The sequence below is a fragment of the Conger conger genome, chromosome 3 (genome assembly GCF_963514075.1).
Source record: "Conger conger chromosome 3, fConCon1.1, whole genome shotgun sequence".
Classification (NCBI taxonomy): domain Eukaryota; kingdom Metazoa; phylum Chordata; class Actinopteri; order Anguilliformes; family Congridae; genus Conger; species Conger conger.
The window spans coordinates 63,626,586-63,644,779 of record NC_083762.1 but is presented as its reverse complement, the minus strand read 5'-3'; the positions used below and the strand labels follow the sequence as shown (position 1 = coordinate 63,644,779).

The following is an 18,194-nucleotide window of genomic DNA, read 5'->3' as shown; positions in this document are numbered from 1 at the left end:
GGGAGATTTCAAAACCTAGCTTGAGCTGTTTTTTTCAGCAGGGTACCAACCCATTTTCCCTCCACAGCTCTTCACTGCAAAATAGAACTGAGCTCTTAGCCTTTATTTTAACCCGGTAGATCGACTATCTTACAAGGGTACAACAGTTGCATCAGTGGGGGGTAAAACCTACGTCCTTGGAGTTGAAAGCCCTGCTTCTCAACCATTATGTTCTATAGTACAACACCACTGCACTCAGTGGGGCAATCCTGAATGGGAGCTTGAGAAAAATGTAGAAAGGAAAAGAACAATCAGGAAAACACCGACAAGTACAATGAGAAACGTGTGGTGGCTAAACATGAGGACAAAAAAGTAAGAAAAGAGTTCCATAGACTGAACTCATTTCCAGACACCTCACCTCACAGGAGATTTGTACCTCCTCCCTTCCTTATAAAACAAAAGACAAATAAAGAGAGGAAAAAAATAATGAAAGAGAAAGGTAGTAATGGGAAGCATAAAGAGAGACCTAGATAGATGGAGAGAGTGCTAGTGAGAGGGAGAAAGCTTGTTGAGGTTCTGCATCTTGTGATGAATAAACCTGAAGGCAGAGGTAAGGTTTGCCCTGTAATGATTTTCCTGTGAGTGCTATATTGAAATACACCGATATTGATATTTATTGTTATTCTGGATGCATGCTGGTACAATATGAATCTGGCAGGATCTATGCATTGTAAGCATTTTGGGTTACTCTGCGCGTACAAAAGCAGACGAGGCCATTTGGAGGTCAGATATTTACCACTGCAGTGTCCTTCACCGCATCTCCAGAAGCCATCAGCGTGAGATTTCCACCGAACAGCTCTGACCTCCTGCCTGGCTGCTGTGTTATTCAAACCACCTTAATGTAGCATGGGAATAAATCCCTTCGCATTAAATTATATATGAAGAAATAAACGCACACATCGCCGGGAATGAGGCGCTGCTATTGTCCTGTCCTGGAAGTACCGGAGTTTGCGGGTTGTGCATGATGTCAGCTTAATGGAAAAGCACAAGTCGCATTGCTTTTCTCCACACACGTGCTCAATCTCTTTACTCTGCGGGATTTCTTATTACTGTTAACGGGGCTTTTTTCCCCCGCAGATGCACCGTTACCAAGACGGGGAAGAGGATTCGTTGTTGCGCAAAGCAGTCGTGGCTCGCTCTTCACTGGTCCTCTGCGTGCAATATACGTACATTCAGGATGAACGATCACATGATGACTGCTGACTCAGACCTCAGATACGCGAGCATCGACCAATCCTCCGCAAGCAGCAGCGGTGGGTCACAGGCGCAAACGCTGTTGTGAAAGGGACAACGTCTTTTTCTGGGCCGCAGACACTGTCGGGGGCTAGCTGACGGTTTTTATAGATATAATAACATCATTATGTGAAACACTAGCAGTTAGCATGGAGGCCCTGACTTCCTGCCAAAACACACCATCACTCTAAAACACAGGCTGGTAGGTGATACAAGCCCTGAGACTACAGGATGGAGAGAGCCCCCTACCTGTGAGGAGGAGAATCTCTCAAACACACGTACGTACACTATATACCAAGCGGCCACAACCAGAGATCTTTTTTGAAGCACTCAGTCATGTTTTCAATGTAAAGTCTATGGTACAATTGAGGTCAAATTACTAAGTCAATAATGATTTCCCACAAGAAAACAGTCGCAATCAGTGTTTTTTCTTAATCTAATGTCCCCCACATGCTGATTTCCTGTAAGTTATTGTGTTATTAGAACAATACAGTAATATGAGGACAAATCAGGGACAGATAGTGTCACTGCCCAGTCCCCACACTCACTTCCAAACTGCGCAGTCTCATGGCAGCACCAGTTTGTGGTTTTTCACAAGCCAATGGACATAGTCAGTGGGTGACGTAACAGTGACTTGGTCTATATTTCTTTCTACAGTCGATGGTATGTACACAGAGACAATCACATACAAAAGCAGGCTACAAACACAGACACATGCACACATACAAACTCACAGGCTCACAACACTCATACCCAAAACAGATGCATGCACATGTGTGTGGACACACATGCAAACAGAAAAGCGCACATATGCATGCACACGCATGCTATGCACCTATATTCCTGCACACGCAAACACACACGGGATATACGCACCAACATGCGCACATACGCACGTGCGCACATACGCACACTACCTCCTTTTCAATCTTTCTGCCTGTTGTATTCTCCTGCCATCAATAAAGAGTGAAGTGGGTGCTGGACAGATACCAGCATGGACAAGTACCTACTTGTGGTGATGTGTAATACTGGGATGAATATCTTAATTGCATTCTAGGCCAAAAGCCTAGGCCAAATGCTTTAATTGTGTCTGATTGTGTTACTCTTCACAGTCATATATAGTATACATTGTGTCTGCCACCTGTGTCCTTCAATGTCTTTTCCAGCTTGGGCTTTGGAAATTCCAGATGCCTTATAGAGTCCATGTTAGTGTGAATTGTTTTTCTGTGGGTCAGACTGCCTTCATTAGCAAGCCCTAATAGTTAGTGGTACTTCAGCTGTGATGCTCAACAACTATATTGTCTAGTCTAGACATGTACAAATAAGATTCATTGTCTGCTCTTCAGCCACTGAAATCAGCTGGGACCAAGAACCAATTATAATCTTGTAATTTCTCTTGTCTGGTGGGTCCTGAGGGAAATGATTTTAAATACAGTGCAACAGCAGGTGAGAATGCATCTGCAAAACAAGGCGTGTGGTCCCACTTCTCCAAAAACAGAGTCCGTGCTGACGAAGGAAGGAGGAGAAATGTCAGGGGACTAAAAAACAATCTCTTCACAAACGAAATTGTGGTAGTGCAATGGGATTTATGAGTGTTTGTGTGTCTATATGTTTCTGTGCATACGTGTGGATGCACACGTCTGTATGTGTGTGCGCGTGTGGGTGTGTGTGTGTGTGAGGAGGTGGGTGGGCGAGACTGTCATTTTTCTTTGGTGCACAGATTAACAGTTCCCTCTAAACTATCTTGTTGGTCTCTGAATTAAATTAAATTCTTTGCTAATGAAATTTAGGTTTTTGTGCCGGCCAAGGGGTAGGATTCTGTAGGTTTGCTGAGCATGAACCAAAATATCATTTTTAATTCGATTAATTTCAAAACTATCAAGGTATTTTACAGAGGGAAGGGAAACAGCTCTGGGCCTTCTCTGAGTCATCAATACTATCTAGTACACTGGAAATCTGGTAAATGCTTCAGGAAAGCCAGTGCACTGAACTCACAGAAGGATTACCTCCCAATCAGCTTTGAGCCTGCATCCACGACAAGTGACAGAAATGCCTGCATCCAATCAAAGCTGAGGCAGATTGTACACAGGTAGCAGAAAGACCTGGTGGGTATTTCAAAAGGCTGGATTACTGAGTAAACCGGATAACTGTAAAACCCGGAACCCTCCTGAACTGAAATAAATCAAATTAAAAAAAACGTTCTGGGTTATCCAGCTAACTGAGTAATCCTGCTTTTTTTAAACCTTGGTGTGACAATACACAAGAATTACAATTGAAAAAAGTTTAAGACGTGTCCGCATGGTTATGAAGAATTGGCTAGACTGAGGGGAAAAGTGAATTTTGATTTCAGCTTGCTGGGTGAGGTTACTCAATCAGGCACTGCCCTGATTGGCTGCAGGCCACATTTGGCACTGGCATGGGTTGAATTTGACTGAAACGCGTCCAGAGGGCGCATTCACACACTGGGACACTGTCCCGTACAGAACCGGCTTCCAAGCGCTCCATTCCACATCACTGAGGAGCAGCAGAACTTTGACGTGACATGTCACCATTATTTTTAGAGATTCTATTTTGAAGTACTCCGGCTTGATATTTATGAGGAGGGTGGTATGAATGGAATTCACAGAGTAAGAGACATATCATCAAGTTCTGAAAGGCTGCTGCAGTTTTTTATTTTTTATTTTAAATCACTTCACAGAAAGCTTTGGAGCGCAACAAGCAAGAGTGACGTCAGAATCCTTTTTTATTTTACTCCAGACAGGGTAGTTTATGGAGATTTAAAAAAAATGTTTGTGGCATTGTATTTGCAGAGAAAGTGTTACAGTACGTCAGCAAGCTATTCTTGTTTTTTTGTTTTTTTTAATGGAATCTTGGTTCATGCAACTTTTCCTACTTGCTCAAGGTCTGCAAAGCAGTTTACAGGGTTTTGAATCTCTGGGGCTATGTCAGTGGTACATCATGAGGCAATTCGGGTAAAATAGTTAATTTGCATATTCTGCAGTGTAAATATTTAATGTGTAAAAATGGGCAATATGAGTCCTGATAGATTAAGGATAAATGAATTCTGCACAATAAATGATTCAAATTTCTTTCAATCATTCATCCACTAATTTGTTAACTAAGGAGTTGAATGATTAATTCAACTGGGGTTGCCAAATGGGCCAAAACCAGACAAATGTTCTGAAGTGGGATGTGGCTGACATCATCATTTTGCAGCTAACATCAATACCTATACTATTCTTAATAGTTTGTCGCAAACAATGAAAAATCACAATGGAACAACCATTATGATTACAGCCTAACATCTTGTTGACATGGCTAACCTCTAGCTGGCTAACTAAGCTAGCTGATGCATGAAATGTAAAGAAAATTTACATAGAAACAAATAGCCATATGCTACACGGTCCAATTGCCCTGACAAAGCCCCCATTTTAAGTTCATTTAAATTTATTTTGCATTTCAGGATGTATCTGTTGAAAACCAGGACAAATGCCATTGCCACCGATTTGGCAACCAGACAAAGAGGCTGAAAACATATGGCAACCCTACATTCAACCCACTGGTTCACTGGGTTTTTCTTACACATGTTTTTTTTATGAGCACTATGCACTCAGGAAAAAGTAGAGCAATATCGCAGCGGCCAGAGAAATGAAAGCAGTCTAAATTACTGAGACCACTTCATATCGTAGCTCCTTATGTCTTGCAGGGCTGGGGACGATGATAGTGTCTTTAATGAGAGACACAATGTGCTATCTCCTCCTGTGAAAAGGCCCTCTTTACATAAATACAACCTCTAATTCTCCACAGCATTTTCAAACTGCTAGAATTTTACATCATTTTTGGTTGTGTCCCTTATCTCAAAGTGTCTGCATCAATCTCAAAATGGCTCTGAAATTTTTAGTAAATCCTTTCACAGGATCTCTATGTTGAATGCATTTTTGTCACATGGGCTTTTCACATTTTCTTCCTTTTTTCCCCAGTTTTGAACATCACTGGAAGAGATTAGACAGGCGATAAGCCTTGGGATTCTGATCCAACCTCAATCCACCCTCCTTCTGGTAGGAAAAACTAGGCCCATCACTAGGAACCAGACCCGGGTCAAATATGTAACTGTCTTGGGTTCAAATACTTTTCTGTGCCCTACATGTAATGTAAGTGTATATGTAACTGAGCCAACCAAGAAACTTGGCCCTTTTAAAGAGTATTGCATAGGTTCAATACATTCAGTAAAGCTTCGAAAAGTATTTCAATCCAAAACAATTATGTATGTGACCCAGGTCTGCTAGGAACCTCTAGTCATAGCCAAATAACAAAGTAGGTGAGACTGTTGCAGTTCTGTTTTTACCTTCAAGAAGAAATGTAATGTCATTGCTTCTCTCCTTTATATTAACGAAGGTCACTGAATCTGTAAAACAGAGCTCAAGATGACTTAACACCCACAGCTTTTTTGATATTGTAACATTACATTCATGTTAACACCTGGAATAAGTTGATGAACTGTGCAAGGGCAGTGTCAATCATATAAATGTTTCTAACAATATGCTACAGAAACAGTCCAATTCAGTCTTTGGCTGGACATAACCACTCTACATGAGGGTGAACACAAATATTCAGATAATCCCACAGGGTGGGTGAAGCCTGTCCCTTGGCGAAGTGAAGCAGCGCACATTCATATAAACGTCAAAATATTCCTGCAATTTATTTTATTGAGAAAGGGAGGGCGACAGAGGGGAAGAGAGGACGGATGCCAGAATAACCCAGCTTGCTTCCCTGCTCCCTTTCATCTGTTTTGAAAGAGGGCTTTAGCAGTTGAACAGTCATAACACTGAAATTGCATGCTGTTCCCTTCATCGCTTTTTTGCATTGAGCATTGGAATCCGTTTGTGGGTGGTTGGGGCCTTGGTGCGAGGGGGGGGGGGGGGGGTTGGATCGGTCAGTGCAGAAAACAAAGGGGCCATGTGGTGGGCCCACCGACAGGAAGCCTTCCCTTGTCTGGCAGATACGGCCCTCTGCGGCGCGGCGTGGAGTTTCCCTTCATTCGTCTCCCGGGCTGGGAGAGGACTGCAGCTCTCCCTCTGTTTACACAGGGAAGAATCAACATCCTTCTAATTGAATTTGACTACGTCTCCGATCGGAGAGAGGGAGCGAAGCACCGGATTCACTGGGGACTTCCACACGCATCCAGGCTGTGCGTGTGTGTGTGTGCGTGTGTAGATTATGTGTGCGTGTTAGTGTGTCCCTGTGTGTGTGTGTTTGTGTGTGTGTGTGTGTGTACAGTATGTGTGTGCACGTGTGCATGTCAGTGTGTCTGTGTGTATGTGTGTCAACATGTGAATGTGTGCATGTGTATGTACAGTATGTGTGTGCGTGTATACATACAGTGTGTCTGCATGTGTGTGTCTCTGTGTGTGGGATTGTCCGTGTGTGCGCATGCATGCGTGTGTGTGCGCATGTGTGTGTACATGCGTGCAGGTGTGTGTATGTGTGTAGGCACTAGGTCATCATGATTCATTTTTAATTCACCCTTTCTCTGCATTTACAGTGCTGCCATAGGACCTTCAAGGCGCTGGAGACAGTCTTACACCGCACCATAACCCTCCATAGTGAGTCAGATGGTGTGTTGAAGATTGAATCCAGATTGTGGCAGTGCCCACCGCTGGGGAGACTAGGAGCCAAAATGGACTCCAGCCCTATTCAGTCACAAGGTGCAACAGCTGCACTTTTCTGTTCTGTAAGATCACAAGCCTGCTTTATTCTTCTTATAGAAAGCAACAAAGGACTTGACCTGAACTCCACTGCACACAGCCTTCTCTGTAGCTTGCCAATATGTATCTTTAATCGATACTTCTGAGAAAAAAGGTCATTCGTACATGGTAGTTGCATTTGAAGACTACAGTAGTATTGAATAATGGCATAACAGCATTGCAGCGTCTTAGGGAAATCAATAGGGTGCATTTCCCATCGTGTACGAACAGCAGTAACCAAGGATGTGGAGGCTCATTTCTGTGACGATTCTGGAAGTGGAAGAGAGGGGGAAACGGATACAGGGGAATCGGGCCTGAACAAGATTCTTAACGCAGTTTTTAATGCTTTGTGGCATAATCCATTTCCAGCGAGTGTTGTCAGATTTGTCAGAAGAAGCCCGGAACATTCTGTCGCGCGAGCGTTCAAAGTGGCCATCGACGACCCGCTACCCTCAGTGTGAACCCATCTTATGACACTCGCTGAGCGAGTGGGCTCTCTGAACTGCTGACAATACACAGGCTGTTAGAGAGGGGACGACTACTGGGGGGGGGGCGCAGCTCTCCATGCCGCAGTCATTGAGATCACCCTCAATCCACCTTTAAGCACTATTAGAATAAAACCCAGACAAATTGTTCAAAATGAGAGTTTGTGTTTGCATGTGTGACACTGAGAGAGATAACATTTATGTAAGCGTGTATCATTGCGAGTGTGTATTTTAGAAAAAGAGAAAGGGAGAGATAGGTTGTGTGTGTTTCTGATTGATTGTGTATGTGCATTTTAGAGAGAGAGTTATTGTTTCTAGTCTTTGCTGTTCAGTGTTAAATGTATGTTTGTTTTTGTAACATTGTATGCAAAAACTGGGTGTTTTCTCATGCCAATAAAATTGAATTGAATTGAAAGAGAGAGAGTTTTAACACACCTTTATTGTAACACAAAGAAGAAAACAAAACAGCACAAGCCACAGAAGACCATCAACTGCCACAAATCACAAGGAAAGAAAAAAGGAGAGAGAAAGAGAGAGAAAGAGAGAGAGAAAGAGAGAGATCATTCTCTTTCATTGCTCATGGTGCTGAAACCATGGTGATACAAACTCAGATCTTTTATCAGGATGGCCGGCTGGTCAACATCACACCTCGGCCAGCCCTTCCCTTCTGCAAGAGCCCGATTTGCACAACAGAAGGAGCAGAAGCGTGGAGGGCCTGTTATGCCGTAGCACAGAGCATGATGCTGTCCCTTTAATCGGCCCACCGTCTTCCTGTGCCTGTTTCGCGGCTCCCATTTCACGCTTGACACTTGTCCCTGTGGCCCGGGATTCAAATCAGCCATGCGGGGTAAGGTGGGGCAATCTGGGGCCAGATCTCACACCCGCCAGGTCTCGACAAGCTCCCCGGTCCCGCAGGGCGTGTTCGACAGCCTGCCTGTCAATGCGAACAGGCTACAGGAGAGCCCAAGGGGAGGAGCCAGGGGCGGGGCTGCGTAAACGAATGTGGCGATAATCGATTCTCGCTGCTCCTGCTCACAAGTGGGCGGGAGGATGGTCACGTGACCTGCGGCCTCCCACACTTGTGTCCTAGAGGTCAGGCTGGGTCAGAAGAACAAAGGATTTTTTCAAGATGGTGCCTGCAATATTCCATGGGATTCCCGGACTTTTAGTTCTTCCTCACTTTTAGTTGGTCAACCACTGCATCATTGCCCACTAGACTACTTATCATTACATTCCTTAGTAAATGTCCAGTGGGCCAAATGGTTGGCCTCCGAGGAAAAAGCAGGAAATAACATGAAAGAAAATAACATGACGAGGTACCTTTATGCGAATGGTACTCAAAATGGCCTGGGGCAAAACCAACAGTGGCATTACCCTACTCCTGGCTGGGAAAAATCATTATAATTACCAAAAGTAATAGGAGCACATTATTCTCAGCTGAAATTATATCCTTCTCAGCTTTCCTCCTCTTAGTGTTACAGCGAGTGTTACGTTGAAATCCGCCCCCACTGCAACAGCTCAGGTTCGCAAACCGCCCCATGTCACTATATTTAGCCCTTCCATCCCATTACAGGGTTTTTGAGCATTAACACCGCCTGGCTTTGACATACCTAAAGAGAGCTGGATTTCTTTTACCTAAAAATTAATCTGCGGGTCCGGCAGCCTGCCCGGTAACAGGCTCGGCAGTTAGCTATTCGCCCGTTAATGGCGGCGTGGCGGTCTCCTGCTGTGCCGCTTGCACGGTCTCTCTATGCGACATACCTGCGTTCCGCCAGATTGCAGCTATTTGGACAGAGCTTTTAAGCAGATCAGCACGTCCTCTTGGAAAAGTGGGGCACTTTTGAACAGATCAGAGCCAAAGGTTTGAGCCACCGCTGTTAACCCAACCACTGTTAAACAAGTAGGCCAACAGTGACCAACAGCTACACCATATTGACATCAACCAGCATCACCTGCCTGTTGCCATTATATTAAACAAGTCGGGCTTCATTTTGAATCTCCAACTCTTTGTTTGTAGTTCTAATTCCTTTACACATGTTTATCACTTCTCATTTCAGCAACCTTGCACCTTGGTTTTTTAAACTGGCAGCTGGTAGCTGGTTGGCCAGTTAGACAAGCTCCATACTCAACATGGTTTGACCAGCTCAAGCTATGTTTTGAAACAGCTGGTAGCTGGCATCTGAAGCTGGTCATAGCTGGATATTACAGCAGGGGATACATGAGACCTGCATACAGATTGAAATGCCTCCAACATCAAATATATTAAATATTTTATTAGTAAATGCAAATACTGTAAGTGTCTGAACCCATGAGTAGCCTTGACATACAAATGACCCAAACTCATCTATGAAGCACAGTTCTGATGCGGAAAACAATACTTTTTCCTGCTGAAGTATGATTTGGGGGTCATATTAGAGGAGATCTTGCACGAGAAGTAATGAGAGAGGTATGCAACCAAGACAGCTGTTGGTCCTCCCCTGAGCTAAAATAAAGCGTTTGTTGATAGTATTTATTCAAGAAACATCACTTAATAAATAATGTTTTTGAACATTGGCCACCTGTTCAGGGTATATTCCTGCCTCTCACCCGATGCACACTGGAACCCTGACCAGGAATAAGCGGGTTAGATAGTGGATGTATGGGTGTTTTTCAGCTTGGTTTAGCCCACTGTTCCTCGCACACAATGAAAAAAAGCCACATTTCCTTAAATCCCCAGAGAGAAACACACTTTCCCCTCGCTAAAATGAGCATAAATAAGCCTTAATCGGGCAGACCACACGGCTCTGTTGCCTGCCCTTTACCAAAGCTCTAACTCTCCAGAATAGCTCCCGGGGTTCAGAGAAGTTAAACCAGCTCTGGAGAACTGAAGTGGCCCCTTTTTCTTCTTCTTCTTCCTTTCCCTCTGTCGAGCGCTTTCCCCACCGGTGTCTGTCCCCAGCATAAAGGTTAAGAAGCACCCAAACAGCGACGCGCAAATTGAGAGATCTCGGATATCCATCAGGCTGGAAAGGATTAAGAGGTCACCCGCCGCTTCTTCCGCGACCGTCCCGACTGCCGGCTGGTTCCCGCTGCAGGCTGCGCGGTCGTCTGTGCCAAACCGAGGACGCAGGAGCGGGGAGCTGTCTCTGAACTCACCCACAGTCCTCACCTGGAACCTGGATACACCACCGGCAATGGCCACCGACGCATCGGGTTAGATAGCTGCACCCTTATCGAGAGAAGCCCTTCCTGGCTTTTGTGTTTCCCCAAGACAAACATATCTCCACAAAAACTAAATAATTTTTAAAGCCAGAATCGTGGACACTGAAGAGTTGCCTGCCTGTAAAAAAAGTTGTACAATTACAGTAGTTTACTGGCAACTCTGCTGCCAGTAAGCTACTGTAAAAGTAATATGGACAAGCAGGCCAACTTACGACCATGATTTTACAGATTGTTTTTTTTACAGTTATTAAACCCCCCCATGGTTTGTTAAAAAAATTCTATATACCTATTCACTAAAAATGTATTTACTGCCAGCAAAGTAAAGTTGCCAGTAAAGTACGGTCCTTTTACAGCATGTTCTTACAGTGTGGTGTCTGTATGGTGCTATGGGAAACAACCGCTATAGGAAATGGTGGCGTTTGAGTTACGTTTGCCGGCGAACAGCCTTCAGCCGGCTCGGGTGTCGTCGAGAGGGAATTCCTGGGGGCCCCGGCCTTTTTACGACTCCATGCATATTTAACACAACTGCGGGAGGGCGCCTCTTCCACGTCTACCCCACAGAGCCCCACAGCCCCGCAGCGGGGCTCCGCAGCACAGCCGCCAACCGCGTCAGCCACCGCGCTCTTAAAACGCACCATCGCCCCGCTTACGAACAACAGTGCACGGCCGGGAGGACCGGAGAGGGAGAGGAAGAAAACAAACGCCTTCTTTTCAACTAAACATCATCGTTTCCCCAATCGTCATTTCAGATCCAAAACGTCCTGGAGTTATTAAGCCCGACATTGGGCAATTCAAAGACTAAGCACTGCGCTTATCCAAAGGTCAGGCCAACATAAGAATGTATTTGCAATTTAGATTGCATTAAATAGCTGCCAGAGATCCATATTTTTATTGAATTATGAAGAGTGATGGCTTCGAAACCAAACCATTTCTATTCTTCCTCTAAAGAACAGTGACACAATGCAAAAGGAGGTCACATGACCAGACTGTAAGCAGTCTCCGTGTTCTCCTAAATCCCACTGCTGCCAGCTCCTTTTACAATCATTTCATATCCCATTTTTATACATATATTATTTAAGATTTTGAGTTATTCTACAGGCATATTAAGCCCTATTGAGCCATTATGATTCACAGGAGTGAATGACTACTGCTTTTTAATGACTGCACTTACAATGTTTTTTCAGAATCTTTCAAAACAGAACATGTTTTTTTTTTCCTATTAGTACCTCATTACTGGGACCTTGTCCTTTTGTAATCACCAGTATGTGAGTTTACTTTATTGTTAACCTTATAATACACGCAGTTGGCAAACAACGTACTGCCAAATAAAACCCATTAATCTCAAATCAGTCTTCTTAATGAGCATACATTAATATTTTCAAGCCATGAAACATGGGTCAGGCTCAGAGAAGATGGGTACACGAAGCTACAAGGTATCAGACTGGGGAGAAAATCCAGGTTCAGAAAGTAAAAGTCCTCCCCAGGATTTTGGTCCAACCAACTGGATTTGCGAATTACTGTAGCACGTCTCTTCAGCCAGGAGGGAGAACTAATTGCTGTCTGTGTTCATGGGTGGCAGAAAAACATGGCAGGACTTTTACTTTCTGACCCCTGGACTTTCCACCTCTGCATAGGACTGAAATCCAAAGGCTGAAGTGGAAGCCTGGCTTTAACTGACATGCTGGAGATTTCTCCAAGCACTGTGAACATTTACCCATGATGCAACATGCCCATCATTTTGTGTCCAAAGCACCAAGAGCAACTCTGCCTACATTTTCAACTCTGTGCCTCCCACCTGCTCTCAAAGAAATCACTTTGGCAGATATTACAGTATATGCCAGTATATGATATTGGGCAATTCAAAGACTAAGAACTGTGCTTATCCAAAGGTCGGGCTAACATAAGAATGCATTTGCAATTCAGATTGCGTTAAATGGCTTGCTCTCCGTAACATCCGGTTTTTCTTCTGCGATGGATCCTGAAGCCGGAATCGGTGCTGACGCCTGAACACAGTCCTGGCCCAAAATCAAATTTGCAATCCCTTAGTCATAATTTCAGCATAGCGCTAACCACTCCTCGCTCCTGTGAAACAGCACCTCGCCAATGCTAAAGGTGATAAGCCTCGAGTGGACAGGACAGCATCCAGACCCTGCGTACTCTCTACGCTCCAGCTGCAGATGTTAGCGGATGTTAGCGGACGTTGAGGCCACCGCTGCAGATGGCCCCCAGGTGAGGCCACCCTGCACCCTTCCGCACCTGCCTTCCTCTGTCAAACTCGGCGGGGAGCCCGCCTGTTGTCATGGGAATGGGGGAGAAACAGAAGTTTTCAGGTTCACGGGGCCCAGGTAGGGATCCCCAGACACCTCCCAACACCTTCAGGCTTACTGAATGCTGTGTTCAGCCTCTTTCATGAGACGGGTTCTCTGTCAATCTCCAGAGCATGGCCGCCAGAAATGTTGAGCCTTGAACACATGCGGGAGTCATTACGGGTCTTTTAAAACTCAGCCGTGTTTACGGTCATAGAGGTGTTTCTCATGACCTAAGGTGCTTGCCTGGGACCAGGAAGATTGTTGGTTCAATCCACAGTCTAGCCACAATAAGGTCACAATAAGATAGAGACAGCTGTTGGGCACTTCAGCAAAGCCCTTAACACTAAAATTATGAACGAAAAACAGCAATTTTATATGATACATGTTATATAAACCCCCACACACATACAAGAACCCCCCACCACTCCAACTGGCTAACTAAAGCCAAAGCTGGATGTGCACAGAACATCACACACACGCAGAGAGACTCACAGTGGGGATTGACCCCTGCTTAGTCTAATGAACTGTCAGTCGCTTTGGATAAAAGTAATATTATGTTACCTTGAAATGGATTACTCTCACTCCAAAAGGGGTATGAGGCATTGGCAAGCCTTAACAAAGTGAATAAACTGGCACAAAGAGACAAGGATCTAGATACGTTCATATGGTCTGGGATTTTAAAATTTAAAATTATGCAGTATTATTCTAAGAATAAAGAAATGCCCCAGTTCAGCCCTTTAGTAGATGTATTGTTGGATCCCGGCTGTAAAGCTGTTGCCTATTGTTTAATGTTTCTATCCGAAACTGCCCCAGTAAACAACGTTTAGGCATTTAAAAGGATAATATGCTGAATTCAGCCAATGGAGCTTGCTGTGGATAAGTGCATCTGCTCCAAAACCAATAAGTGCTTTCGATGGGGAGTAAAATAATGCCCTGTGTCAAGTTTCCGACTCGTGATTTAATGAGTCGAGGTTTTAATTTGCCAGAAGAGGTGCCGCGAAAGCAGTGGAGAGGCCGGGGCAAGCAGGCTCAGCGCTGCGCCCAGAGATTGATCAGAAACAGAGCACAATCCCTCTTCAGGACGCGCTCCCAAATGAAGAAGTGACCTGACCCGAAATCAGCCGCTTATGGCAACCGATCCTGTGCACAGTGCCCCCTATGATCCTAAGAGAATGTCATGAGGATACATCGGCACACACACACACACACACACACACACACACACACACACACACACGCACACTTACTGTATGCACTTTGCACATCACTGGCCTCAGATGTCAAAGACCATGAAACCAGTTGCTTTCTCTAGTTTTAATGATTTTATCACTGCATTCAGATACTACAGGGTTTTGATACTTTCTGGACTGTTTTGAGACAAAACTGACACTTTTGAACTTTTGAAGTAATAGCAATACTAGATTTGCAGGCATGTATGTTTATTATATATATTTTTTGCGTTATTGAATATATCCGATTTTGTCATTCTCAAATGCCACAGAAATGTATCACTCACCTTGTACAGGGTATCCATCAGTTAAGCTGAATATGAATTCGTTCAGCTCAGGCTACCTTGCCTAAGGGCGGATCTCTATCCCTCCAGGGTCTTAAACCTCAAGATCCTGTCTTTTGCGCGGCTGTTTGAGCATACATCAACCCAGAAAAAATTCTATTACGGAATACACTCAGCAAAAAATCGCGGTGGCATGCGGTGTCCATTCCCATCATTTCAATTTCTCGCAGCTGTCAGGATGGTCTATGCAGTACTGTGTGTCACTTGCGTTGTGACTCATTCAACAGAAAGTGAGGTGGCAAAAATAATGCCGCCAAGAAAACATGATATTCATCCAGTGATGTTATGGTTATTATACCAAAGCAAAGCAGAGACTTTCTAGAGTTATCTGTGGCACTTAAGCGGTGTCGGTTTGTCTTTTAGGGAGCACCCTTACGTGTAAACCAGTATATTGCCCATATCGACATTCTCATGAAAAAGCCTAGAGTTCACCAGACGTTACGTTCGTCCGTCTCCAGAATACTGAATTAACTGTGCGTGTAATATGCAAGGTAGTTTTACATCTCCTGTAGGATATTGTATTGTTCTGCTTCCTCGGTCACGTAAACGGCTTGTGCGGCCTGGTTTCAGCACCGTGGACAGCGGCGCATAAACTTCAATTTTGCAGCCTGACTCAGGCAGCGTGGACCAGAAACACGATGAAACCTGTGACACCAAGCCTGAAACACAATGGTGCATCGGTACGTCTGCGCCCCTTTTTGTGAATGTGTAGCACTGAGCAATATATAAAAAAGGTGAAATTGCAGGAATATGCATTACATTTTCGCATCTGTTTATGGTTCATTAAAATTCAAACTGGAAACTGGGAGTCGGGTATGTGTATAATTACACTTTACTGTTAATCCCAAAAGATGGACTGCAGGATATAAAAAGTAGGTCGCGCACACCGGTTGTCATTCGCTCGGTCACCTTTTTTTTTAGCCCATATTCTCACTCCAACAGCTGGGAACCTGTAACGTTCCTATTTTCGCATTCACTGTCATGTCGATTGCTGTTGAAAGATAGTCGGCCGCGGCAGCGTCAGAATCAAATATAGGCTAAACATGAGCAAATAAACGACGAAACTAAAAAGGTTTAGCAATTGTTGATGAAGGGTCTCTCCATCGAACACCACATCCGAGGCCATCACCAAACACGCACAGGAGTTATTGTTACATAGCAAGGGTCGTAAGAAATAGAGGCCGCCAAGTGTACACGCTTCACCGTCGTAATTAGAACCCCCCCCCCCCAACACTCCTTCCCCGACACCTTCTAGGTTCTAGGTAGGCTAGACTACAGAACTAGGAACCGGAGAACGCGGAAGCATCTGTTGCATGCTAAATCATTGGTACAGTAGGCTACAACCGTAGGATAATATTGCTGTAAACAATATATGAGTAACTGCATAAATAATTTCATTTAGCAGGAAAATGAAATGATTTATTATTGAATAAATGCAAATTGTAACAGTAGGAAACGAAGAAAGCTATTTCATATGATGCATGTTATATGAGCAACATCTAACACACACACACACACACACACACCACCACCACCACTACTCCAATTTACTAATTAAAGCCAGAGCCTACACATACACACGCACACACGCACGCACACGCACACACAAGCAAAAACAGATAACATGGAAACAATTGGACAACTATATTATTTTTTTTGTTTACCACAAGACATACCTGTGATTAGCCTAATCAGTTACCATGACGACTGACAGATCCAACTCTTAGTATCTATTCACCGAGAAAAATGAGGAGGGAAAAACATGAACCATGTTGTCCTACCTTACACTCTTCCATGCATGTCCTCACCGAATATACATCCGTTTCATATTTCTGAATCATAACCTCAAACTCTTCATATTTCTCCTGAGCGTGCTGGTCATAGCGTTGGTACGCCTGGACGCACTGACTGCAGCCTTCTAGATTGCCATCCATAATCATGTCAAGGCTACAGTTCAAACTGTCCGGATTCGACAACCCGTAAAACAAATCCAAAAGAGAATAGGAATTACAAAAAGAAAGATAAAAATCGCTTAAATTCAAATCCACCGACTGCGTCCCCTGCGTCTCGGAAAGGCCCCTGCACACAGGTTCGGCGTCGTCAAAAGTATAGCAGTTTTTAGATAAACTATCGGGATGACAAGTTTCTAGGCGCCACAAACGTTTGGTAGAATTCCCTATAAAAATAGCATTTCCCTTTTTCGTGAGGTTGCTGTGTGGTGAATGATGGTTGGGTGAAAGTATGTGGTTAACGGTTTGGTAATCGCCCATGTCCGTGAATGCTAACTTGTCCTGGCGCTTCTCTCGAGTCCGTGTCAGTTTAGCCTCGGCGCATAACCACAAGTGATTAGATAGCAGAACGGTTAAAAACAATAGGGATGCTAAGGACAGTCGCCATTTCTGGGCCCTTTCTGGATCAGTAAATGGTTTTTCGTTCTCCCGGGGTGCAAACCAGATTTTTAAGCCGTCATCTTGCTGCCGACACATCCAAGCGCCCCTGGTCATATTTTGGGAAAGCGCAACACCGGCCGACTCCACCGTGAGGGCTCCTTTGCCACAATATTCATTGACTTAGGGATTGTCTTGTTATTTCCCTCTTAAACGTTGAATTTCAAGTGATCCTGGCTTCTCTCCGCAGCGATCTCCTATTCCCATTCAATTAGTGCATCCAAAGAGATTAAGCCAGGCATTGTCATATCCGCGTTCTCCATGGCTCTCCGGAGAAAAAACCTAGTTCTCTGTGACAACATGCCTCTCTCTCTCCCTCTCTCCAGGGCTGAGCGCTCTGCCTTTCCGTAGACCAGCTATAGTAAACCAGCCACAAGCCGTCTGTTCGGGAGTCCAGCTAGAAAAAAGCAGGGTCTTATTGTTTTAGCCAGGTGATTTTCTGTTCTGTATCTGGGCAGACTGCCTTGGATCTCTTCTTTTGATATCCACAGTCATCTTGGTCCTGTCTTAAGTTGCCGCCATGTTCGTCTTGAAACACTTTTTGGTGGAGCTGGGTCATTTGCGTCATCTCCAGCGCCGAGATCTCTCCATCCTGGTGCAATTGCAGATCTGCTTACAAGCAATTGACACATATTAATACATGTGGATAAATGAATCACCATACATTGCCGATTCTAGTCCGTGAGACGTATGCTTGTATCAAGCAGAAAGATGCCTGTTACCGGTTTGCTGGAAAGAAACTCAATACTTTTGACATTCAGTGAGACTTCAAACGCAGTTCAGATGAAAGACACCGGTTGGCAGAATAAGCATTAGTTCCGTTCAAGGTATCATTCTTATGAAATCCATTTTACAAGGAGGAAGTATAATGGTTGGTAAATTGTTGCGCTAACATTCCATAAGTAGAATATACAATTTCCATGTGACGCGTAGCCTAACGTTACATCCTTTTCCCCCCAATATGAAATAGTCCGGCTTCCATCGAAATATTTACGCCATTCTCCTTAACGTTTTGTTACACAACACGCTCAATATTTCGCATTATTTCTAGCGTCCACTGTGAAATAATTTAGGCTACAGTCATTGATCGTATATTATGATTCCATAAAAGATTGGATTAAACAGCGCTGCGACGAGGAAAGGCAGAAACAAAAACCGGGATA

At 44.3% G+C, this 18,194-nt stretch overlaps 1 protein-coding gene across 1 annotated transcript in view; it reads right to left on the bottom strand.

Moving 5' to 3' along the window:
- Nucleotides 1–17,088, bottom strand: part of LOC133123096 (NALCN channel auxiliary factor 1-like) — a 92,266-nt gene extending 75,178 nt beyond the window's left edge. The window contains exon 1 of the mRNA XM_061233368.1: nucleotides 16,366–17,088. Within this exon, the coding sequence (XP_061089352.1) occupies nucleotides 16,366–17,088 (723 nt within the window). The remainder of the gene's footprint in view (nucleotides 1–16,365) is intronic.
- Between the last annotated feature and the right edge of the window lie 1,106 nt (nucleotides 17,089–18,194).